Here is a 25,265-nt window from a genome sequence, read left to right as displayed (position 1 = left end):
TACACTCAACTTGTAAGGAAGTTTTTCCTTATGTCTAGTCTGAAGTGATCTTCAATTAGTGTGTGCCCATTATTTCTTGTCCTCCCCTGGGGGGCCTTGGTGAATAGAGGCTCCCCCAAGCTCTGATGTACTCCCGATATACTTGAAGGCTGCCACCAAGTCCCCTCTGAGTCTTCTTCTCTAGGCTGAACAGTCCCAAGTCTTTCAGCCTCTCCTCATATGACCTAGTCTGTAGGTCCCTAGTCATGCACATGGCCCTTCTTCGGACTCTCTTGCACTTCTCCACATCCTTCCTGAAGTGTGGTGCCCAGAAATGGGCGCAGTACTCCAGCTGCAGTTTCACCAAGGCCGAGTAGAGCGGGAGGATGACATCCTTAGCCTTGCTCAAGATGCCTTGGTAAATGCATACCAGATGCATGCCAGCAATTGGTAGATATGCTAAAGATACTTAGGTGAATGGTTTCACCTCGTTAAACTGATAATTGTCTACTGAATATTACAAGCAAAGTTGGGCAATGCATTTTAACAAATCAACATACAGAATGTCTTCAGAGTTCCATTTTTGGACAGAAAACACATTTTAGGAAACTAGATTTTGAAATTCTCATTAAAGCTGTGCGTGAGGCAAGCCTTGGCAACTTTGTTGATATCAGAGTTGTAACTCAGGAACTAGCAGGGTCCCCAGACAGAAGAGTGTAGTCTGCATTTCTTCTTCTTCACAGTAAACAGTAATTTCCAATATTTGTGCAGTTTAGAGGCTGCTGGTATGTGCTCTTCCAGAAGCATACTAAACATGTTTACATTTTTAAGGCATCTGGTGAGTGTTCTGTAATTGTGTAAGGTTATGTTTTGCTTCTGCTCCTGTGGGAATGTTGTCGTATTGGTCATAGAGCTTTATTAATTGCCACAAAATGAGCAGTTAATTCCTGACATCTGTTGTACTGAAGTAACTGCCAAGTGGAATTGGTAGTTGGCAAGGAAATAAATATTGAAAGACCCTAGCAACAGGTACTGTAGACAGCTCTCATTACCAAGAATGCATAAGTAGAGTTCTGTTAGTGTTGTAGTAGCTCTTTCAGTCTAATTATGGTATTATCTGATATATTTGTCCTAGTCCTACCAATGTGTCTGAGGATCAGAATGCTTGGTTGGGCATTGATATCTTAGTGACTGGATATATATATCACATGCCATTTTTGATTACCCATTCAAGACATATTAGTGATACTTTATAACACAAGACCTTCACAGATGGATGACATCATATGCAGTGGTCAATATGCAGTGGTTTGTTTGGTCCATAGTGGAATGAATGCTAGCAGTGTGTGTATTTGTTTGTTTTTTGAAATATAATTTTTCAAAAGTATGCTAATAGAAACCACATACACAAGATTCCTCATTAAATCCATTTCCTTGGAGCGATATGAAATAAGTAACTCCGTTTTTGTAAAAGTCACTAGTCTTATGGATCTGTCAACCTCCTGTTAACCTCTGAAAACTGACCTTTGTGTTTTTATATTTTATTACAGAAATTGAAGCCAAAGAAGCCTGCGACTGGCTGAGGGCTGCTGGCTTTCCTCAGTATGCTCAGTTATTTGAAGGTACAGTATGATAAAACATATCCACGTGCCGCATTTCTTGTATACCCCCTCCCTCAAATAAGGCATTTAGTACCTTGTTTTGGGAAGGCAAAATGAATTCAAAAAAGATTTTTCCAGTCATGGCTAAATTCTGTCTACAGAGGTAGAGTGCACACTGCAACATCAGCAGAAGCTAGAGTGTTAACCCTTTGACAGCTGCTGCTGTTCAGCCAAAAACGACTACCAGTTCAACAGCAGCTGTGAAAGTGTAACACTCTAGCTTTTACCCTGAAGAGTGAATTCTGCCTTTCCGTTTGCTGTTTCATTCCAGCAACTTGCAAGCACCCCCTCATCCCAGCTGCAGGGTCTCAAGAGAGTTCTTACTGTTAGATGATTGTGGATGTAAGATGTCATTTTGTAGGCAACTTTATGTTTTATACATGTTCAATATATTATACTGTATAATAAACACTCTCTGTTAACAAAAATGCAGTGCTCAAGCTTGGTGAGATGCTTAAGTCTCATTAAGATCTATAAAATAAGCCTAGAAAGTATTGTCAATAGATTTTGGAGGTTTCTCAGTCTGGGAGGGCAGATATCAAAATCTGGGATGGCGGGTATGTTTTGTAGATCCCATTAAAGCTTGCGTGGCAGTGTGTAGTGGTCTATACCTTTTCATATTCAAGGTAATAAAAAACATGTTTCATCCTACTTACAGGCAATATTAGAACACTGTTTTTAAGGGCAGGTGCACATGAGACAGACAGACAGAAAGTAGAGATTTTATTCTCAACTTTATATGTTTTAGTTTGTATGCTTAATTTGTTGACTTCAATGCAATCCAATGGCAGACTCTTCAAACGTTTAGCTTCCATCCAACAATTCCTCATGTGTATGCAAGTAATCCCATTGATGGCAAGTAGGTAAAATTACTCAAGTGTTGCTCTATGGAGGATTGGGACCTTAGTTATATGTATGACTTGTGCAGGAACAGTTCAATAAAAAAATACTGCAGTTTTATCTAGATTGAATTGAAATGTCAAGCATAGTCTTAGTTTTTTGGAAAATACTGTGATCCTTCAAAAATTATTATAAATAAATATTTTGTATTCACAGACATGCAGTTTCCTATTGACATCAAAACTGTGAGGAAAGATCATGAATTTTTAGATCTTGATGCTATTGAATCTCTATTCAGGTAAATATAATAATTTTGCTTCAGCCTCTACACAAAAGAAAACAGCTTCTATATTTTTGTGGTGTGTCTTTCTAGTTTAACAGGTTGCTCATGGAAACATATACCTCATAAAATCTCTTAAGCACACGCTTAAGCACACTTCATAATTTAAAAAAACCTTAAGACCATATTTACCTTTTATGTACATAAGTGCTTTCCTGACCTAAGGTCTGAATGCCTATCTGTAGGCTCAGAGAAACATTATATTTGTTGCAAAATTGGCCCCTTGAAAGCATCTACCGCCATGGCCAAACAAAAGAGCACAGCTGCAGAGCACTCCAATTGCAACAAATTAACTGTCATTATATGAGGGTTCAAATGAAGGCACTCCAAAGCAGAGCGCCTTTGTTAACTTCTGTCTGCTCTGTTGGCTGGGCTGAAGTAGCTCAGCTCCACCCCGGTGCTCTCTTAGGATGGAGGGGGAGAAGGCAGGGGAGGGAGATCTGTCCTGGGGTTTGCCCAGCCTACACTAGAGGGAAGGGGGGAGTGGATTGGAGCCCCTTTGAGGTGAAGGGCTCAAATTCCCCCCCACCCCACTTCAGCATGATCGGGCAGACCCCAGAATGCACCTTGCTCCTTTTCCTTCTCCCCATCTCATCCTGAGACAGCTACCATCTGTTGGGTTGGGAGGGTTGATCTAACTCGACACTTTCTGTGAACCTCCTTGGGCTAGATTGGGGAGCTGCACTTCTGTCTGTGCCTTTTGTAGCATAAAGCATCAACCCTACTTTATCTATTTAAAGTGTTGTCTACAGGGAGTGAGAATACTTCTATCACTTTGTTTAGTAACCATCAGAACCATATGCTAGAATTATTAGTTGGTGGGGCTTTTTAGGTTTTTTTTGATGGAATTAAAGCTCTCTTCCACATCCAAATTTTACAGGTTTGTTGTTTGGATTGTCTTTTTTTGCGCTTCCAGAGAAATGATACTGTAAATGACTAGCAAAAACAAATTGCAGTAATTAAACACCACATGTTTGCTCTCATTGTTCTCAAGAGGTTCTTGAGTAAGAGATTAAACCACTGTTCAAATGCTGACATCTTGCCAGAACTTGTGTAGTACACAGGTAAAACTTGGTTTGTTGGCACACAGTAACTCTCATCTGTTTTATGGGCTTCCCCCACATGGGAGTGCTAGTGTAATTACTCATGGTGCATTTTTTCCTCATATCTTTTTTTTTAAAAGCTTTTTTCATTCATGTGTGGTCACTTGTGACCTGTAGCCCATGCGTGGCGTGGTATGGGCTTTGCCTACATCTAGTACCTGATACAAATGAGAGGATAAATATTTGCATCAAGTGAGGGCCTAAGAGTTACTCCTCTAACCAAAGTGCTAGCAGCCCATAACTTTAATGTACTTTTACACTGCAAATTTGCTATGTGAGCCAGTGGTGCCCTTTGACATGCTATGCAGGTTATTACCTGGACAGGAAGCAGCACAGTTGCATTAAAATGTTGCTGCAGGAGGTACCCCTGTGAAGCAGCATGGTATATTCAGGGGTGCTGTTGCTTGGCACAATGCATTTGCAATGTCAGCATGGACTTAGTGTTAAAGTGCCTAAATTCATGTCCTGCTGTTGCCCTTGTCTTGGAAGCGAAAGGATATTTTGTGTGTGTGTGTGTGTGTGTTCTCAGGACGGATACTAAAAATTATGAAATTGTCTGGTATTCATTCATACTGTTGCTTTTCTTTAAATTGGATTGTTTAATCCAGATCATTCTTTACCTTCCACCCATGAGTAATCCCACTGATGTTGAAGGGATTGCTCATGTTTTTAAATATTTGGGCTAGTTTAGGTCTTTTTTGAACTTGCAGTTTTCAGTTAAAGTGATTACAACAAAAAATAAGATTATCTTAATTGCCATATCTAATGTTAAAAACTGCCAGTAATTTTTTTTTAAAATAATTTGACTCTCAATTTCTTCTTTACCAAAATCTCAAAAGGTTTTAGCATCTTCTATATAATTGACAAAGCTCTTTCTAAAGTTGTACTGAAATCACATTATGGTCTATTAATTATTGTGATTTGTTTTTTTTCCCCCCAAATGTTGCAAAGACACAATTGTAGCTATGAGCATCACACAACCACTGACCTTGTTTGGTGTTGGGGCATTTAAGGAGCCCGGAGCAGAATGTCAATTATTGCTGACAGATCTTCAGATTCCTTTGAAGATTTCAGGGCCAGCTCGGACAATGTCTGCTTTTAGTTAACATCATTTGAGTTAAAACTTTAAGTCTTTTTTTTTTTTCCCTTTTCTCTAGACGGTTAAACACACTAAACAAATGCGCAGCAATGAAAGTGGAAATAAGTCGACAGAGGAAGAGGGTATGCCTCTAAATTGTGTGTTTGTTTTCTCTAAAACATGGCTAACTGGTATTTAAAATACTCTGTAAATTGCAGGTCCACATAAAGATGATCTGTTAAGGATTAACTTTTTCCATTGACTTTATTTGTGTGGTCAGGGAGCTAACCTGTCATAGGAAATGCATACATTTATGCCTGAGGAATTTAAAAGTACTGTATGGGCATAATCCACAGAAAATTCTGTGCAATTTTCATTACATAGATTAGTCAGCTAGTGCACTTCTTAATTTTAAAAAAGGTTATTTATGTAAAAAAAAAAAAAAAAAAAAAGTACAAGTCTGTGCCCATCATTGCCTTGTTAAGTGAAAATTCAACCAATCTGGGGCTTTGAAAGTATGTAAGGTTACTAGAGGCAGGTCTGCCCAGCAGCAAGAACAGCGAAGCTTTTGTTAAGCATGCCCCAGCTACCATGCTCCCAGGCAGTTTGAACACACAAGTGCACTTATTTCAGGGCTCAGGGCTTCCCTTCTACAGCTGCTGTCTGGCATACTACAGATTAAGGTCTTGAGACTGACCATAGAAAAAAGGCCTAATTGTCATATTTCCAGGTTAGGAGTGTGGGTAGGCGGGACATGCTCAGGAGTGTCTACATCTAAATGCACTGTTACCATGATGTAGGCATACCCATTTAGTTTTCATGTCCATCCATTCTTTGACATTTCCAGTTTCTCTCTCTTAGAAGAAAATGGGAGAAGCAGAGGATTCACTGTAACGAACCTGAATTAAAGCTATAACTTGCCTTGCCTACCTTTAGGATTTGAAACCTTGTTTCAAATTAACTATAGGACCAGCCAGGAAAAAGCAGCTTCTTTTTGTTTAAAAAAATATGTTGAGATTTTGAAATGTTTTGCCTTCCATATTGGGAGGAAGAGGAGGAGACCAGCTCTCCCCTGCTGCAGATGTCCTAGTTCCCTAATGGTTAGAGCATCTATTCAGGATGTGGAAAGATAAGTTAAAGTTCCTGCTCCAAATTAGGCAGAACAGGGATTTGAACCTGAGTCTTCCAAATCCTAGGCCAGTGATAACTCCCTAATCAAAAATCTTAAATTTTGATCCCTGACAGATGTTTTGACAAAATTACTTTTTCACAAACATGTTCAAAAGGCTTGGTTTTGTTCACATATGGGTAAAAAAAAATCACATTTCAAAAGCTCAAAATTTTGTTCCAAGCAGAATTTTCATCTTCATGTCAACTCTGTTCTCTCTGGTGGTAGTAGGTTGACTAAAATATCCAGAAAGCTTAGATTTCTTTCTGCCCATAAAACACTTGATTGGAAAGTATAGCTCATGACAAAGAGCTTTCAGCTGAATGTTGTTATAGTAGATAAAACTACGTATAAAAGTACCCAGGGTTTCAGAAGCAAATATAAAAATTACATCTTTTTTTTTTTTTTTAATTATGTCTTAGATATTTTAAAATTTGCTGGACTTTGCTCGTTGAATTGTACTTTCTTTATTTTAAGAGTGATGAATCTGAAGATGAGGAACCTTGTGCAATAAGTAACAAATGGGCTTATGAGAGGTGCAGTCAGAGGTGGTCTCGTCTGGAAAGCCTGGACGGTTCCCCTGGAGAAGAACGTTCTAGTGCATCAGTCCCAGACAGTCCAAGACTTAAGAGCACCGGTAGTGAGGATATATCCTTTTCAGACCATGGAGGGAAACACGATGCGTCCTCAATCCACAGTACTAGCAGTGGAGACAGTGACATTATTAGCTTCCCAAAGACTTTTGAAGATATCGAGACCAGTAGAAGTTCCTCAAGGTGTTCCTCGAGTAAAGTGGCCTCACCGGATTCCACCCTTAGTGGGTCTCCTTCGCCCAGTGAATTTTTAAGCATCATCAGTGAAGAGAAGTTTTTGGACAAGTCACTGCATAAAAAGGGAAAGAGCTTTCTAAAGAAAATGGAGAAGCTGCGCATAAAGAACACCAGTCTGAAGAGAGATGGTCACTCAAAGGTTAAACCCATAATAAGTGAACCTGTTCTGCTGGAAGGACTTGATGAAGAAAAGCTGAAAAACTTCAACTGTGTGAATATTTGTGACCTATCAGATAGTCAAATGAAAAAGAATTCTTCCTATTCTCCCCAGACTTGTAGCAGCAGCAGCCCGTCTGAAAACAGTAGCACAGTCAGCACCCCGAGTCCTGTTATCAAAGCCAGGAGCCACAATAAAAGAGGAGGGATGTATGCAGAGGACTTTGATTCTAGTAAGCTCTTGCTATGGAGTGATATATCTGAGCAAAATTTAAACAACAAAATAAACTTGCAGGCTAACCAAATGTTTCAAATACCGCAAGGCCATAAGCCTGGGACATTCCCTAAAGCACTTACAAACAGTTTCCTTTCACCAATGGACAATACTTCCGTGAACTGGAGAACTGGAAGCTTTCATGGATGCAGAAGAAATAGGATTAGAACCAGTTGTAAGGACTCTGAAACCCCCGCAAGCCCTCTTTCATTCATGGATAACAGGCTGAGTATATATGACAATGTGCCCAGCATACCTTTTCATCTAAATAAAGTGGAGGCAGAAGTTGGTGATGATGATGTTTTTTCAGAACTCGACAATGTTATGGAACATGTTAATGGGCTCAGAAGGCTGGTTAGTCAGTGGACTGAAAAGTTCTCAGATGATGGAGACTCTGACTTTGCTAATGATACAACATCTCCTTGCCCATCCTTCCCTAAAGAAATACACCTTGAAATAAAGCATTCAGAAGGGAAAGTGGAAAGTCTGTCCACAGTTGAAGGAGAACAAAACTGCAGGCACCTTGGTGACCTGCCATATGTAACTGACTCGGAGACTGGATCCCACTCTAGCAGGTCAGCCTCATTTGTCTCAGCAACTCCTTGCCCCCGCCCCCGCCCCCAACCAAGCCTTTCCTTCTGCTCTGCCATCCTCTCAGTTTAAAACACCATTTTTTTTCGAAATTATGGGAAATGTAAATCTATTTAAAGCTGGGTGAGCCTGTAAATTAGTCAGAGCCAAGCACCATTGAAATCTAAGTGCTCCTGTCTCCTGGTTCTGAGAAGCCACTTAAAGCCCTAGATAGAAATCCTGATTTTTAAAAATCTCTTTTTTAAGCCTTTTATATTGCTGCATCACTTTTCAGATGAGATAAATCAGCTTGGAAACACCAAGACATTTAGTAAGTTGATTGTCAATAGAAGAGTTTTTAATAGGTGTTCAGCTGTTTTAGGCAAAAAGCTGATAACGTCAATAAGAACTTTATTTTTAATCCAAGTAATATTTACTTCTTAGGCACACAAGACAGCACTGGTCTATGAAAGAGAGTGGAAACTTGGAAAGCCTTTCTATGCAAATTGATAACCAGTCAGCAGCCCACCTAAACCGAATTCAGAAACTTGCTTTGTTGAAACTCACTGCTTTAATGGATAAATATTCACCATCCAGCAAACAGGGCTGGAATTGGTAAGTTAACAAATATTAAAATATGCCACTTGAGGAAAAGTGATAATTGGTGTAAGCAGGTGGATTTCCTACAGTATCCAGCCTATGCATATGTAGGGTGATGTTTGGTCCTCACTGACTTAATGGAAGTTTTGTTTTAGATTTCAGTGAGGTCAGGTTTTAACCCATGTTTATACATTTCTAACTCTCTCTTCTGGGTGAAAGCGCACTGTCAAACGAGTGTGCTAGGGATTAATTTCTACCTGCACAGCCTGTTAAAGAGCTATAATGTAGCTGACTTTACTATAGCACTGGGCACCCTGCCAATGAGTATGCCTGAGTTGAGAGATTACACTCAGAGCTTCATTAAGACTTCTGCATCACATCCGTTTCAGGATGCCATGCTTAACCAAAGTTCTCCTTAGCATGGTTCTTCAACAGTGTAGATATATATGTTCAGAGGGAATGAGCAAGGGCAGAGAGAGATGGTCAAACCCATCATCCTCCTGTCTGGGCTGGAGCTTAAAAATGATGATAAAAGCCACCAACTACTGAGAGTGACCTAACAGACAGGTGGTAGCATATCATGCAAAAACATACTCTGAACAAAATTTAAGTTGGATGCTAAGCTAATGTCATTCTAGGATATGTATCTTAGTGCTTTAAGGGACTTAAGACACATAAGTCTGCTACTGTATCTTTCTTCTGTTGCTCTCTTCACTATATGATGCCCTGATAGCACAGCAGTATTTTGGGAAGCAAGAGAAAGGGTGTACATTTTCTCAAGAGTATGTGAGATAAGCTGAGGGGAAAGGGAAATGGTCCGTATTTCACTGAAAAGAAAGAAGGCACCTAATGGTTTGAATGTATCTTGTGTTTCTTTTCAGGACTGTTCCAAAGTTCATTAGAAAAATAAAAGCCCCTGACTATAAGGACAAAAATGTATTTGGGGTTCCGTTACTTCTAAATGTTCAGAGAACAAGTCATGCACTTCCTAGGGGCATTCTTCAGGCCATGGAGTACTTAAGAAGACACTTTCTTGACCAGGTACAAACATGAATCAAACCCGAACAGGACTTGAGGGACCCTATGCAACATTTCAGGGATGAGGAGCCCCTAGAGAGCCAACCACCAATTTTTATTTTGACAAGGCAAAAGAATAAGAATATTATTTTATTCCCATATCCCTTGATACTGAGTGGGAACAGGCCTGAATGGATGTCCTACCAGGATACCAGTATTATTCTATTTTAGGACTGCCTTGTTTTTGCTGCTATGTAATCCTATCTGCCCTTTGTTCATAATACCTGCAGTTGTTCATTCACTTAGCAAACTGTCCTCCCATGGTAGTATTTTTAATGGTAAAATACAAAATCTAACATGTTGCAGTCACTTTGCTGGCTGAAAGCAGCACAACATATTGGAAACATCCATATGCTCATTTTGATTGGGATTCTAGGAGTTGGGTTGTATCTTTCTTTTTGTCCCTTGTTAAGGTTATGGTACTAAAAGCCTTTTCTGTACCCCACTCGCTGTTACTCACCAATAAGCTGATTGACGTCTTTCTGAATTAGTGCTCTATATTTCTTGGCTGGGATGATCTAGTTGGGGATGGTTCTGTTTTGAGCAGTGGGTTGGACTAGATGATCTTCTGAGGTCCCTTCCAACCCTAATTTTCTATGATTCTGTGATTATAAAGGGGATGCTCTATGCCAGTGGTGCTCAACCTTTTAGGGCAGTGCGCCAGATGGGCAGTGCCAAGGCCATCCACAGGCTAGATCTGGCTAGTGGTCCTGATCCAGCATGGGGCAATCACAGCAGGGGGTCACCCACCTCCAACCTGGGGATGGCCTAGCCCCAACTCAGCCCTGTTGGGGGAGTGGGGAAGTGGGAGAAAAGGAGCATAGCGCAGCCTCAACCTGGCTTGCAGAGGTGTGGGAAAGGGAGCTTGACATGGCCCCACTGGGGAAAGGAGGCATGACTCAGCCACAGCCTGCCCCCGCAGGGGGAAAGGAGTGTGGCCTGGCCCCATCCAGCCGTGGGGGTGGGGGGAGGGGGCATGAATTTTAAGCTGTGTTAACATTACTCTGATTACATTTTTGTACAAAAGTGGCACTAAATGTCTTCCACAATATCTAGATTTCTGAATTTCTTGCTGGATGGAAATGTGGTTCCTGACCAACCCTAAAAATAAGTTACTAAATGGCCAGTTCAGCACTTAATCCTCTGCATAATCAATTTACCAAATTTTACGGTGTATAATTCAACACATTGTATAGGTCGAACCCATATTTTCATACAAAAAAGTTGGATTTTTGTAGATCTGATGTATAAGTTGACTCCACCTGACCAGAGGGATGTCAGTAGGGTGACTGGGTGTGCTGGTGGTGGAAGAAGGTGCTGGGGATGATGTGCAAGGAGCTGGAAGCCTGGGCAGGATCATGTGAGAGCTGGCAGGCTCTGGGAAAGTTGGATCAGGCCCCTGGTAGCTCAGGCAGCACATGGCCCACTGGCAGCTGCCACAGAGGGAAGAACCAGGCCCGCCTGCAGCTCAGGGGTTACCTGGCTCCCCAGCAGCTTGCCCCCCAGCTGCAGGGTTGGGGGCAGACAGGCTCCGCCAAAAGCAGGATCAGGCCCCTCACTGCTTCTGCCTTCAGCAGGCTCCTGCAGCCGGCAGGATGTCTGGCACTGCCTGAGAAGGGGCTGCCTCACCCCATGGGCAGCACAGGGTGCCAGGGAGGGGGGGAAGGCCAGCCCTGCCCAACACCCCAACCCCCCCTCCCACCTCTGTCCAACACCCAGTGCTGTCCATGGAGCAAGCCAGCCACTTCCAGGCGGCTCCAGGCATCCTGCCAGCCAAAGGACTTTGCTAAAAACAGAAGTGGTGAGGAGCCCAATCCTGCTTTCATTGGAGCCTGCCTCCCACCTCCCCAGTGGTGCGGGTCCAGGCAGCTCTGCTCGCAGGGGACAGTATACAAGTTGAGGTGGATATTTAAAGGTAAATATATTGACTTTTGATGTACACCCACAGGAAAGGAGAAGGCTTGATTATTATTCATTAAGTTCTCACATCTGTCTGTCCTTTCTTTCTTTCTTTCTTTGTTAAATAGGTTGGTCTGTTCAGGAAATCAGGTGTTAAATCTAGGATCCTTTCTTTAAGGGAGATGAATGAAAATGACCCAAGCAATGTATGTTACGAAGGCCAGTCAGCATTTGATGTGGCAGATATGGTAAAGCAGTATTTTCGAGACCTTCCTGAACCTATATTCACTAGCAAGCTCTGTGAATCCTTCCTCCACATCTACCAATGTATGTACCTTTTTAATTGCCTGAGTTTCTTGAACATATAGGTCATTGGGTTTTTTTTGTTGTTTTTATTTTGAGTATTGAAACTTAAACTGTGGGAACCTACTTGCCATATCCCTCTCCCCTGCTGTCCAAAGTTGCAAGCAGCTGTGAACTAGTACTTGGCATTTCTGTGTCTGAAATGTGCCTGACTCCTACAATCAGAGGCTGCTTTTGGAATTATTTGTGTTTTCGGAATATATATACAATGCTTTTTTCCTGGAGGGTGGAGGGGAGCCAGGGCACTTACAGATAGATACCGTTTAACAGCCTTTAACCTTGGTTTATCATCTAACTTTATTTTTAAATAGTTAATTCAGGACACAAATTTAGCATGAAATCTGATCCCCTTTCTCTAAGGACTGCCTTGTTTCAATAGTAGTCTGATTGATTTTATTAAGGCCCTTGCCATGTATTTATTTAATGGTGTGATGGGATCTGTCCCCACGCATGCATGGCAGGATGCACAATTTTGAGATTGGGGATCAAACTCCAATTGTGCCACTACTACTTGCTGCTGCAGGTTGAACCCAGAATCATGATTCTGGGCTTCTCCTGACCTGGCAAGTTGAATGCCAAATGCCTGGTGAACTGAACGGGGGCTGGAACCAACAATTGGCTGAATAGGGATCCTAGCCCCAGGACTGCATTGGAGCCAGCTGGAGACTCTGGCGTGCTCCTGGGGCTGAAACCTGACAATCAACCTGGAGGGGAAAGGTGTTTTCACTGGAAATGCTGACTGTTTGCTGCTTGCTCTGTCAGCGTAAGCTCAAGGCTCTGTCTGAAGGAGAAATAAGTTAGAAGGCCAATGCTAGCCTTTCACATTGCTTTGAATTGATTCTATTGCCAATTGTTTGTCCTAACAAAATATATTTTTAAAATACAGGAATGATGTGAGATTGGTACCTCCAACTGCAAACTCTTTTTTCTGTAACATGGAAAAGACGCTTAAAATTTGAATAAGGACAGGATTTCTAAAAAACATTAATTTTTGAGTTGTATTTCATGACTTGTCTTGACATGAACGTATGTCTTGCTGCCTTGAGGCAAAACCTAGCGCCGAATCTCTAGTTATTTTTTATTTCCATTGCACGGCATAATATTCTACAATTTTGGAGTAGATTTATTTTGATTTTGTTTTAATGTTTTTCTAAAACAGCTATTTTTAAAAATTGAATTGTGGAGCTATCAGAAGGAGGCCTGTTTGTTTTTATGTTCTTTTAATTAAAAATACTAGGTGGAAGGTAAGGGAATAATTTCACCTAGAATTGCAGTGTGACTTTTTTGAAAGATAGGAGCTTCCAAGAAGAGTGTAATTTTGTGTTCTGTCCTTTTTAAATTAAGCAGACTAAAAATGAATGCTTCTTGCATATAGGTCCAAAAAGTGCAAGTAATGTGGCAAGTTGGACCCATCCCCAATCTCTGTTACAGGCTGTCTGCATGCTAAATTATGCTGAAATAATTAAAGTTGTGGATTTTAAATCTATTTAGTTATACTTTATGCAGAACGTTGTGTGGATGCTGTGTTAGAGCTCTAAACACATGGAGCTATTCAGGACCTGCTAGTCTGGCTTCAGCTAACAGAAGCACACTCCATACATGGAGGTAATCAGAAGACAAGCCCTTATTTGGGTTTGAACAAGTCATGTTTCCATTTTAGTCTGTTACAAACGGGTTTTAAACTAAGCTGAAATAAGCCACTTTTAATTGCAAATAAGAGTTATCACATGAGGTTTGCACCAGTTTAAATTAGTGTAAATTTGTATGTTAGCAGTCTTCTGGGGGCTTTCCATACAGTGGGCATGTCTACACATTGCTCTATTATGATTCACATGATCACTGGCTATGTTGCCGTAGTGGCGCACTGCCCAGCTATAGCATGCCGCTATGGTGACGTAGCCAGTAAATCTAACCGTGTGCTGTCTGTGCACTGCAGTACTGTGCTGTGTTTTAGTACTTCCCCCAAGTGCAGTACTGTCGCCATATGGTGACATGTAGACACTCCCAGTGAGACCGTAATGTTCTTTTTACCTTTGGTGAGCTCTTGCACAACCATCTAAAGTTAGAGAAGAGTCAATGTAGTTATAGAGGTAATGCATTATTTAAGGGCTAACATTCATTTTATGTATTGTTTTATCTCCTTATGTTTTCACGTGATTTTCCTAATTCTTTTACTTCCAGACTTGCCAAAGGATCAACAATTTCATGCTGTCCAGGCTGCCATTCTTCTCCTCCCAGATGAAAATCGTGAGGCTTTGAAAATCCTTCTCTCCTTTCTCCATGATGTGGTGGCTTTTGTTGAGGAAAACCAGATGACTCCAACCAACATTGCAGTCTGTCTTGCACCATCTTTGTTTCACCTCAGTACCCTAAGACGGGAGAGTTCATCATCATCAACTAGGTATCATTGTCATAATACTTGGACAATTCCTGTTAAAATCCTATAGTTTGTATCCTCTTGATTCTTTGTTAGAATGAACTAAAATATGTTTAAAAATCCACATGCGGAGACCTATGAAAATAGTCTTCCTGATAACTTTTGTTTTATGTAGAATTCTGGTTACGCTTGGGTAAGGCAGCTGTCACAGGTGCAGTAGAAGAAATGGAGCTAGAGAACCTTTACAAAAAGAATGTAATTTTGTGTTCATATATATAACAGTCCAGGTGCATTAAGATCTTGCAGCTAGTTTCGGGCTTGTCGTTAACCTAGGTATTAACTGTTTGGTGATAACCTGATGGTTCAGCTTTACAGTACATGCCAAAATGAGCCACAGGGATTGTGTGATTAAATGTTAATAGCCAAAAATATCTCACATGTGTAACACCTGCCAGTAATCCATCCAATTCTGAGGAAATTTTCAAATCAGGGCAATCTTGTAACTTTCCACAATATTAACTTCAGACCCGGTATTTACATACGATGCCTTGTTTCTTCATTACACAATATAACTGTGCTTATGCATACACTTGTCTTGAGGCTGGAAGAACTGCTTTGCTTCAGACAAATGTCACATCTTCATCAAGGTAGATCCTCCATTTCCTTGCAGCGATGTGCTGGATATAAGGGTGCAAGTTCCAGTCAGGTATTTGTGCATTTCAGGTTTAAAGAAACAGATTCTGAGAAAAGTAAATAGAGGTGAAAAACGTTAAGAATGTGCTTTTACAACGCACAAGCCATCATGAGATGGATGCTTGGCTCTTGCTGGGATGAGCTGACCCTAATGCTGAAACACTGCCAGTCACAGCAAAGGAAGGTGTGAGCAGAGTTAAGAATGTGGCAGTGGAACTGATTGTTTTTTGATCGCAGGTTCTAAACCAGAGCTAAGCAATTTGTAACGGTTGGGAACTTGAGAGTTGTAGTCCAGGGCTCTACCTTCTTGATTTAGTTTAGTTCTGCAGTGGAACAGCAAGGAGCCTAAAATAGAAGGGCTTTTCTCTTGATCATCTTAGAAATAGGGTTGCTTTGAACCATAGGTTCTGATAAATGCTTGTTAATATTTTACCATGTGTTTCAAGCTTCAAAGGGGTATAATCTAGAAGTCTTGGCTTTGAGGAATAAAGTCAAGAGGCCTTATCTGTTTCTTCTTTTCAAAGCTAGTTAGCAGGAATGTGCCATGATAAAGCTGTTAGAAGTGAGTGCTAATGATGTCATATAATGATTATTATGTCTGAAAAGAGCCAAAAAATGCTAACAAAAATAAGTTAACAAAAAACATGGAAAGGAAGCAGCTATTTTTATAATCATAATAATTTTATACGTCAGTTGGGCAATTTTTGTGAAGGATTTGGGTATAAGAAAACACAGATCACGGTAAATTAAATCAGGCCGAGCGCCTCAGATTTTTCTAAACCTGTGTAGATACTTCAGTAACAAACATTGGCTTTTAATATTTAGTATTAATACCTCCAGTGTTTCTAGCATCCATGCCCTGAGTTGGGGCTCTTGCTTCTATGTAATTGTTGTTCAAGCCTTGATACGAAGCTGTTTGTGTGAATGTGGTTAGAGCATAATTTGTACAGTGGGACTGATCTCATTGTGATGCACACATTCAGGCCGGAGAGTACATAAGCAATTCCAAATGCATCAAGGCCGCAGTTCCTAGTGGTGTATGACTGGGCACCTCTATTCTTTTGTCTTTATGAGAACCCTTATTAATTCACCCTGCTCTCCCCCACCAGGTCCAGCCAGAGGAAATACAGCCTGGGAAAGCCAGACCAGAGAGACTTGAGTGAGAACCTGGCAGCGACACAAGGCTTGGCCCACATGATAATAGAGTGTCACAGACTCTTCCAGGTATGTTGTGGCTTATAACAAATCCCCACTTTACTGTTTTAGACAACATCCGTCATGCTGCTTAGAGACTTGGGTGTGTGCCAGTAGGATGCACTGGTACTGAAGCTGAAGCTGGATGCGGTTGTGAGGTCTTTGCCATGTGTATCAAACAGAACTGTTTGGCAAGTGCTCATGTACTTCTGTTGGTCTTTAAATGCAAAAAGGGAGGGAAAAAAATCAGCTTGAATCAGCTTTGAACCACAAGGTTTGTTTTTGGTGAGGGTAATACATGCTCTGGGCCAAATCACGATTCACGCTAGTCTCAGTAACTTTTTCCCTCGTAATGAATTCCTTGATGTTGTATGGATGAACGTCACTAGGCAACACGGAGAACTCTGTTGCGGAGATCACTGCATCTGCTACATGCTCCTCAGGATCAGCGTTCCCTCTAAGCTGTGCGGCGTGTGCAGCTGCGCAGGTGTGCCTGGCAGTGCGGCATGAGCGTGCCTGCGCAGCCATGCATGCCGTGCATCTCGGAGGCAACGCTGCTCGGGATGGCTCTCTCCTTTTCCTGTGATGAACCTGGCCTCTGAGGTGCTAGTTGTGTGCTTAGGATGTGGACCTGAGCCACAGAGGGTGAAGCAGTGCTTGTGTCCGGGAGTTCGATTGAGCCCCAGTGTACTTGGCCAGATTCCTAGTTCCGAGCAGTCTGTGGTATGTTCTGTTTGCCCCTGTCCCAACTCTAATGCATTTTATGTATAAAAATGCCTTTTTTAATCATTTCCGGCTTGCCTGCCATAGACACCATCTAAATACATGATCTGAGATGGAAACAGCTGCTTTAGTTATGCTTGAAGAAACATGCTAGAGCCAGCACTTGCTGCTATCTCATCTGATGACAAATCCTGACCCTGCTGGGCACCTCAACCCCTAAATGTCCCATTGCCTTCTGGGATGCAGGACAATGTTCCCTCTAAAGAGTAGCGGTCCATGAGCGTGCCGCTTCAGTCCTGCCTCCCCCTTTAGGTGTAGTCTGCTGGTAAATGTCCCACAGTAAGTGTCCAGGTGGGAACGGGGAGGCTTCAGCCACCTTCTCCATGCTAACCGCTGCCCAGAGCAGCGTACTGGAGTGCTGTGGGGCAGCCATGGGCCGACACAGCCAATTGATAGAACTGAAAAGGGAGGCACTGGGGCCAGCGTGGGACACTTACCTAAGGTAAGCTCTTCACTCCTCATGCAGGGCAAGGAGCAGCTCCTCCCCAAAGTGAGGCAAGGCAGGGCTGGGGGCTGGCACAGGCTCTGCCAGCTCCGGGGAACTGCTCCGCTCCCAGCCCTGATGCCATGTGCCTCCTCACCCCCTGAGGCGACGGCGGGATGTGGAACAGTTCCCTGGAGCCCTCAGAGCAGCTCCCCGGAGCCAGCCCGTCTCTGCCCGTGCCTCACCTCAGGGAGGAGCTGCTGCCTGCCCTGCATGAGGAGTGAGGAGCTTACCTTCAGTAAGTGTCCCACGCCGGCCCCGGTGCCTCCGCCACACTCTGTGGCCAGCTCCTCTCTGAGAGGCCGCAGCCCAGCTCTTTTCCTAGCGGGTGCACGGCATTAAAAAGTCAGTGTGTGGCAAGATTTTTAATTGTGTGGGGCCACGCACGGGCGCAGCTTAGAGGGAACCGTAATGCTGGACTCCAGTGTTAAGTATGTAACAAAGGAACACCGCTCCCTAGAAGGCCTGAAAACATCCTCAGCGTATTTTTTCCCTCTCACTTTCTGCTCTGAGGAAACTGGTCACTTCCATCCTCCTCACACATTTTTTCCACCTCTCATTAAAGCTGCTGTCTGTGCTGCACAATACGTTTGTTGATTGCTGGCTGCACTTCCCACAGCAATTAGGTGCTGTGCACATGGGGGTCTGCAGTGACACAGGTGAGGCAAGAGCTGGATAAGGATCAAGAAATCAGTGGCACAGAAGTCTGCCCAGCAGGCCTATCAGCATTCACATGTGTATCACACGGTGCTAGGCTGTCTCTTCTACCATGGTGCTTTAAAGCAGCTTGGGGATGCTTGGCTAGCGGGGCTGATGATTCATAGTGCTTATTTGTTCTGGATTGGAGACCACCCTCACCCAGCTCTTGCTTTCTTATTGTCTTTTTAACACCAAAGCAGGTATCTGTCTGCAGTGATTTCATCCGCATGTCATCTGAGCATACAATTTGCCTTCTATTAAACATGTATTATTGCATCTTTTCCCAGACCTAGGAAGCCTCCCTCATTAAGACGGGGAGGCTTCATTACTGGAGAGGTACTTACAGGCCTTTTTAGTGTGTTTTATGGTGAAGCAACTGGCTACATGTTCCAGAGAGATGAAGCTCATCGTGTTCCTTAGTTGCAGTACCCCTGCTAGGCAGGCCTTTCCTTGCTATAGAGGGGAATGTAGCCTGCAAAATAATTGTTTTCTTTATTGGTCTGGCTCCCCAGTTTACATGGATGCACTGTAAAAATGGCAATCAGTCACTTCACGGGAACTATGGTAGCGGTGCTCAGCTACAGCAGTGGCACTCAACCTACGGCCAGCTCCGACCCATAGCACCATGTCATCTGGAACCATGAGGGCTCCTTCTGGGCCTGGAAATTTGGTGGCAGGGAAGCTATGGAAGTGTTAATTGCTGTGTCTTCCGGAGCTGCTCTTATGAGGTTCCTCTGTGGCCGGATCCAGTACACGGGGTTGGGCCAGCAAGTGGGGTTGCTCTGTGGCTGGATTGCACCCATAGTTGGACGCCCCTTACCCCTGGCCACACCCATGCACTGGATCTGGCCTGATGGGATACAGCATATGGACCAGCCCCACACTCTTTATCAAGCTCACAGGGCCAGATAAGTTGAGCACTACTGCATTAGTCACGGAAGTAATATACATACAAAGGAGATGGTGCCTTTCTCTGCAATCAGTCAGCTCTACATTTTTTATCGGCAAGCCAATAACTGCTGCTGGGAAATAGATCGCCCAGCCTGTACCTAGTTTCACCACTGCTTGTTTTGCTCAGGGCTTATGTTGTCAAAAACCTCAGGCTGTGGCTTTCATTCAGTAAGGTAAAATTGACATCTGTCATAATGGGAGGAGCACCAAGTCATACCCCTTTCCTCTGAACCTCTGCTGAAGTGCAAGACTTAAAGTGAAGTGATTTAAAGTTGAGGAGTAGCGGTAGGAATATAATGTGAGGAGTTCAGATTCACAGAGCAGTCAGCATTTCCTTCACTGTGGGGGATGGAGTCATTCCTGGCTCATCCTTCAGCCAATAGTTTGTGTCTGCACCTGAAAGAACTTGCATATGTTGGGTTGCTCCTGAATTCTCACCATTCCCAGTTTTGTTGCACTGATCCCACTGTACTGAGTCCGCACTTGCACATAATGGTTTAGAATGCTTGTTAGCATTTATTTTGGGGTTTGTAATGTTAATATTATCACTAAGTGCTTCTGCTAGTGGGTTTGCCTGCACCTGAAACAAATGTAATGGGGATTGTGATTAGGCTATGCCCTTTCTTCTGCCTGTGCAGATGCCTGACTACTGTCTTGAGCAGTGTGGTGATGACTTGCATGACCAAAAAGTCCTGAGCGAAGGGGCCTCGAATCAGACCACCCCGATCAAGCACTCCGCTATGTTGATCTCCCTTGAGAATTCCATGCAGGACCTGCTTCGGGATGCCAAGGAAAAATTCAAGAGCTGGGTTGCTTGCTCAAATGTGGAGCGTGTGGAATTAGCACATAAAAAGGTAAATTTGACATTAGGGCATTAACACACAAGTGGCTGAAGACCTTAAAAATGAATTTCCCACCTCTCAAAGGATGGGAGTATGCTGAAACAGCTGAGTTTTTGCTAAACGTCAGTTCAACTGTCTGTGAGTTGGTGACAACTGCTGGTACATTTAACTGGTCTGTAATGTCTAATAATAATTAAGGCTTAATTTGCTATTCACATGAACTTCATTAAAAGCGCACCTTTAACTGTATAAGAAAGACATCCATTGCACTGGAAAAGGTCCAAGGATGACTTTTATGCATCGGAAACATGACTACTGGAATATAATACATACCTTGTTTTTGAAAGGCAGAATGAAGAAAAATATATTTTTCCAGAGTTATGGCTGCATAAGATCTAATATTTGGCTGACTGTTCCTACTTAACCATAGCTGAAACCCTAGTTGCTGTTAAAGACTGATCTCCATGGGTGGATCCATGATTTCAAAAGAAACTAAAGGCTGTGAAATAGGAGGAGAGAGAGACTGGGAAAATTAAAATTGAAGGGACCTCAGGAGGTCATCTAGTCTAGCCCCCTGCTTAAAGCAGGACCATCCCCTGCTAGATCATGCTAGTCGGGCTTTAAAATCTCCAAGGATGGAGTTTCCACAGCCTCTCTAGGTAACCCGTTCCACTGCTTCAGTGCTTCACCATCCTCCTAGTTTTTTTTCTACTATCCTAAACTTCCTTTGCTGTAACTCCATTGCTCTTTGTTCTGTCATCTGCCACGACTGAGAGCAGAAGTTGACCTGAGGAAGGTTAGCTTGATTGGTGGAACATCAACATTAAAAACAGAGCGAGAGGGAGAGAGAGAATCATTAACACCTCTGGAATTAAAAATAGTAAGCCGATTGACAATCTTTGTTGCCTGAGTAGTAATGCAAATGCAACAGCTGCTGCACTGTAGAAATGAGGGTGCTTTTATCCCAGCCAGAAAATCAGCTTCCCTTCTTAATTCATACACACCAGTTTTGGGTGGTGGTGGTGGTAGGTGGCGGGGGTGGAGATTTGGAGGAAAAGCTGTGTACTACATATGAGAAAATACAGTACTTCTGAGGTCAGTGATGGAATGCCTGTGGATGTTAAGTGCTGGAAGAGGGAACAGAGCATTAAATCATTTCTTAGTAGCTGACCAGTGTTGGTTAACTGTTTTGTAAGGTGGATGATAATTACCATATCCGGCTATGGAAGGCATCCACGGAAATAGACGCTGCTCCTAAACTAATCCTCCAGCGCATCTTGACAGAACAGCATCAGTGGGACCCAAGCCTGCAGCAGGCTAAGATCCTAGAGACCTTGGATGACGAAACAGATATTTATCACTATACAACAGAAAGCATGTCTCCCCTTCCAGCACGGGAGTACATTGTTTTGAGGTAAGGATCTGATAGACTTTTCTCCTCTGTTCCTTAAACACAGTATCTCGTGCAACGGTACTGCATGTTGCATCACGTGGTAATAGTCCTTCCAATGACTATAAATGAGGGTTTGGGTCTCTCTTACAGGAAGATAAGCCCTGTATAAGTCTCTAGTCAGTGGATTCTGTTTGTAGTAGTTAACAATACTGTGGATTGTACTGACACAGTCACTTCAGCTCTCTTATAGCAGAGAAGTCCTCCCCTGAAGAGCTTAAAAGATGAGGGATATGGCTCAAACTGAGATGCTGAACTTGTTGTCCTGCCATAGCCAAGTCTATTTTCTTTTTTAAAAAACCACGATTCCAAATATTTGCTGTCAGAGTTACATACTCCCCTGAGGCAGAGCTCCTGGGGAACAATACTTTGCAGTCTAGCCTAGTCTCTAGAAAAAAACAAAACAAAAAGAATCTCTACATTTTGTTCTGTCTTCTGAGGGCTCGTTCAGCAGCATTTCATGTTGTTGCTGTTCTTCTGCTCATCTGCTTACCTGAGATGAGACCTACTATTTACACAGTGATTCCACTTGAGTGGAGGTCTTTCCCCCAGTTGCAGTAGGGCCATACAAGAGTGCAGAATCTTAAGACAGTAAGAGGAACCTGTTACCCTCCCCCTCCTCCCCCCCCCCCATGACTTTTTTCTATATTAGTCTGTTGTCTCTTGTATTTGGATTGCGACCGACTGCTTTGGGCAGGGATGAAGCTTACTGTATGCTGGTTATTCTGTCTAGCACCCTGAGATCTTCTGGGCTACTGAACTAAAAGTACTAATGTGTGGTAGGATTTACCAGTCTTCTCGATTATGTGTGGAAGAGACCATAAGCTAGCTGTGGACTGTTGTCTGACTTCACAGCAAGCAGGTCAAACGATTTGTTTTATAAAAGAAATGTCTTTGCATGAAACATCCTAAACATTCCCATCTGGTTCTAGGACCTGGAGGACTGATCCCCAAAGTGGCACCTGCATTTTGGCAGCTACCTCAGTCAACAGCGAAGGAGCTACCCTGCATGGGATTTTAGCGCAGGTCTTGCTGTGCCAGTATCTTATAGAAGCAGTTGGGTCTCAGAAATCCAAAGTAACTCATGTCTGTCGAAGAGACACAAGGTATCAATTTAGTTTATATGCTTCTTTACCTGCTCCTTGGTACTGCAGCCCCTGACCACATCTCCTGAATCACAGTATGTTGCCAGTCACATATCAGTTAGGAAAAAAATAAGCATGGTATGCTCCAATCCTGGAGCACAAGGCTGGGTCCTTGGATTTGAGTCCTCGCTGTGCCGCTGGTGACGTTAGGACAAATCTTTTAATCTTGCCTGCTCTGTAGAAGTAAGTTCTCAGAGTTGAAAAATAAAGATAATTCCACCTCCCCATGTACATACGAACATGAAGATTTATAGATGTTAAATACCTATTAAGTTGTCATGTATTATGCATAGTATGGGCTTCCAGTAGGGAAGTACTTTACCTTTGGGTGTCAATTTTGATACTATGAGCCTGCCTGGTGCTTCTGTGCATGTGCCATCCTCCTTCTGTTAAGCCACCTTTGAAAATATGCATTGGAATTCCAACTGGACCGGAATCATTAATTGCTGGATTCTTTCACAGCTTGATGCACTTGGGATAACTGAAAGAACATTAGCTGACTAGGAAAACCAAGCACGAGTCTGAGGCACTAGCTACATTCACTGTGTAAACATCTAATTATTCCATAATAACCTGCCTTATCGGGGACACCATAGCCATTTGGCTAAACCTGGTTTGAATAATTGAAAAAATTACTGTATAAGAAATTCAGTTAAGAGGGTGGTTTAGGTTAGAGATTGAGACCAATGGTGCTGCTTGAATGTAATGAGCAGTGGGAACTGGTGAGTGGAAGAGAGTACCTTCATGCCTTTCCCTTAAGGTTTCAGGAGTTGTTTTCACAAATGGCTTGTGTCTAGCTGCCCCTTGGAGTACACTAGCTGCGAATGCCAACAGCACATAAATCAGTACACGCTGCTCAACACTTCAGATCAAAGGAGTGCATGTGACTGACCTGGTGAGCTAAATTCTGAGAGCTGCTGAATACCTGCAACTTCCTTTGAAATGTAACTTCAGTGGGAATTGCAGGTCCTCCCTGTTATAGGAACTAGCACAGTATTAAAACTAGTCTGATGTCCTAAGTGATAGCCACCACCTACTTGCCAAGCAGTATGTTTCTGAGGGAGAAGTCCCTGATGCCAGAGCTACTGCATATTGTGTAGTTTGCAGCAGTGAAGTTTAACGTGTATGTGGGGCTCACGAATATGATATGAATGGCAGTGGATGGGCTGGAACGATGTGGGCAGTGGAGTCCCCCAGGGCTTGGTCCTTGGGCCAGCGCTGTTCAATATCTTGAACAGTGATTTGATGAGGGTGTGGTGAGCAAGCACACTGTCCAAATTCATGGATAACACCAAATTATAGGGCAAAGTAGACACACTGGAGGGCAGGGAGTGGATTCAGGCAGATTGGGACAGGCTGGAAAAGTGGGCAGAACAAAATAGGATGCAGTTTAACAAGGATAAGTGCAGAGCACTGCACCTAGGGAGAAGGACTCGCCAGCACACATACAGATTGGGGGATGACTTTCTAAGGAGCACAGCAGCAGCAAGGGAGCTAGAGTCATAGTTGACTCAAAGATGAACACGACAAGGTGACAAAGTGATCAATAGAGCTAACCACACACTACCGTCCATTAACACATGCATCGCGAACAGGTCCAGGGAGGTGATCCGCTCTCTGCAGCACTGGTAAGGCTGCAGCTGGAGTATGGTTTCCAGTTTTGGGCACGGCCCTTCAAGAGGGATGCAGATAACCTTGAGAGGGTCCAGCGGAGGCCACTGGTATAGTTAGGGGCCTGTAGAAAAGGTCCTGCGAGGAGAGATGGAGGGACCTGAATCTCTTCAGTCTCCATAAGAGAAGTCTGAGAGGGGATTTGGTGGCTGTCTACAAATTCATCAGGGGTGGGGCAGCAATGTATAGGAGATATACTGTTTACCAAGGCACCCCTTGGAGTAACTAGAAACAACGGCCACAAATTGACAGAGAGCAGATTTAGGTTGGACATCAGGAAGAACTACTTCACAGTAAAGGTTACCAGAACCTGGAATGGCTTTCCAAGGGGGGTGGAGATGTTGAAGGTCTTTAAGAAGAGACTTGACAAACACCTGGCTGGGGTCATCTGACCCCAGAGCTCTTTCCTGCTTAAGGCAGGGGGTCAGACTTGATGATCTACTGAGGTCCTTTCTGACCCTAAAAATTGATAAAACCTGTACCTGCAGTTCTTCTCCGTGTTTGATACGCACAAGAGCCCTGAGCCTAGAAAGGCTGCACTCTTCCCAAAAATAATACATTCCCTGTATTGTATTAGCCTCCAAAGCCAGACAATGACCCTTGTGTCTGACCTATGGAGGACTTCAAACATAGCAACACAAGCAATTAATGCATCAACATTTCAGACACCTCAGTCAAACCTCAAAAATGAGAACGTGTTTCTGCTCTTCCTCTGAAAGTCCTGACACCTAAAAACGCACATGGGGAAGAAATTTGCAATAGTTGTCAGGGTTTGATTAGGGGGTCCAACAACAATCAAAAACTGTACTGCTGCCTATATGCAAGGAAAAGCTGTAATTTCTGCATGAACCAAACCTACCCTAGATTAGGCTAAATTGCTCAGAAACCCTGGTGATTTTGCCTCGCCAATCATCCTCAGAGGTTCCAGGTAAAGTAAAGAAATACCAGGCAGGACAAGAGAATGAAGCATCGATGTTTATTTTTGGTTTTGTTCTCTGTGTGAAAGAGCAGTGCTGAGACTTGGTATATATGCACTAG

The 25,265-nt window shown here is 43.0% G+C and overlaps 1 protein-coding gene across 3 annotated transcripts in view; it reads left to right on the top strand.

The window, feature by feature from the left end:
- The window catches only part of LOC149856370 (rho GTPase-activating protein 7-like), a 236,757-nt gene that overhangs the window by 208,755 nt on the left and 2,737 nt on the right, over nt 1-25,265 (top strand). For all 3 annotated transcript variants that reach the window (XM_090065304.1, XM_090065302.1, XM_090065303.1), the window contains exons 2-13: nt 1,530-1,601; nt 2,697-2,778; nt 5,081-5,144; nt 6,647-8,004; nt 8,444-8,614; nt 9,481-9,640; nt 11,704-11,902; nt 14,120-14,339; nt 16,118-16,232; nt 19,758-19,973; nt 21,158-21,375; nt 22,344-22,517. In XM_090065304.1, coding sequence (XP_089921430.1) covers nt 2,699-2,778; nt 5,081-5,144; nt 6,647-8,004; nt 8,444-8,614; nt 9,481-9,640; nt 11,704-11,902; nt 14,120-14,339; nt 16,118-16,232; nt 19,758-19,973; nt 21,158-21,375; nt 22,344-22,517 — 2,975 coding nt within the window. In that variant the 5' untranslated portion in view covers nt 1,530-1,601; nt 2,697-2,698. The remainder of the gene's footprint in view (nt 1-1,529; nt 1,602-2,696; nt 2,779-5,080; nt 5,145-6,646; nt 8,005-8,443; nt 8,615-9,480; nt 9,641-11,703; nt 11,903-14,119; nt 14,340-16,117; nt 16,233-19,757; nt 19,974-21,157; nt 21,376-22,343; nt 22,518-25,265) is intronic.

Source organism: Crocodylus siamensis, chromosome 10 (assembly GCF_052110815.1).
Source record: "Crocodylus siamensis isolate JL-2025a chromosome 10, ASM5211081v1, whole genome shotgun sequence".
Classification (NCBI taxonomy): Eukaryota; Metazoa; Chordata; order Crocodylia; family Crocodylidae; genus Crocodylus; species Crocodylus siamensis.
This window is presented reverse-complemented; position numbering and strand designations above follow the sequence as displayed.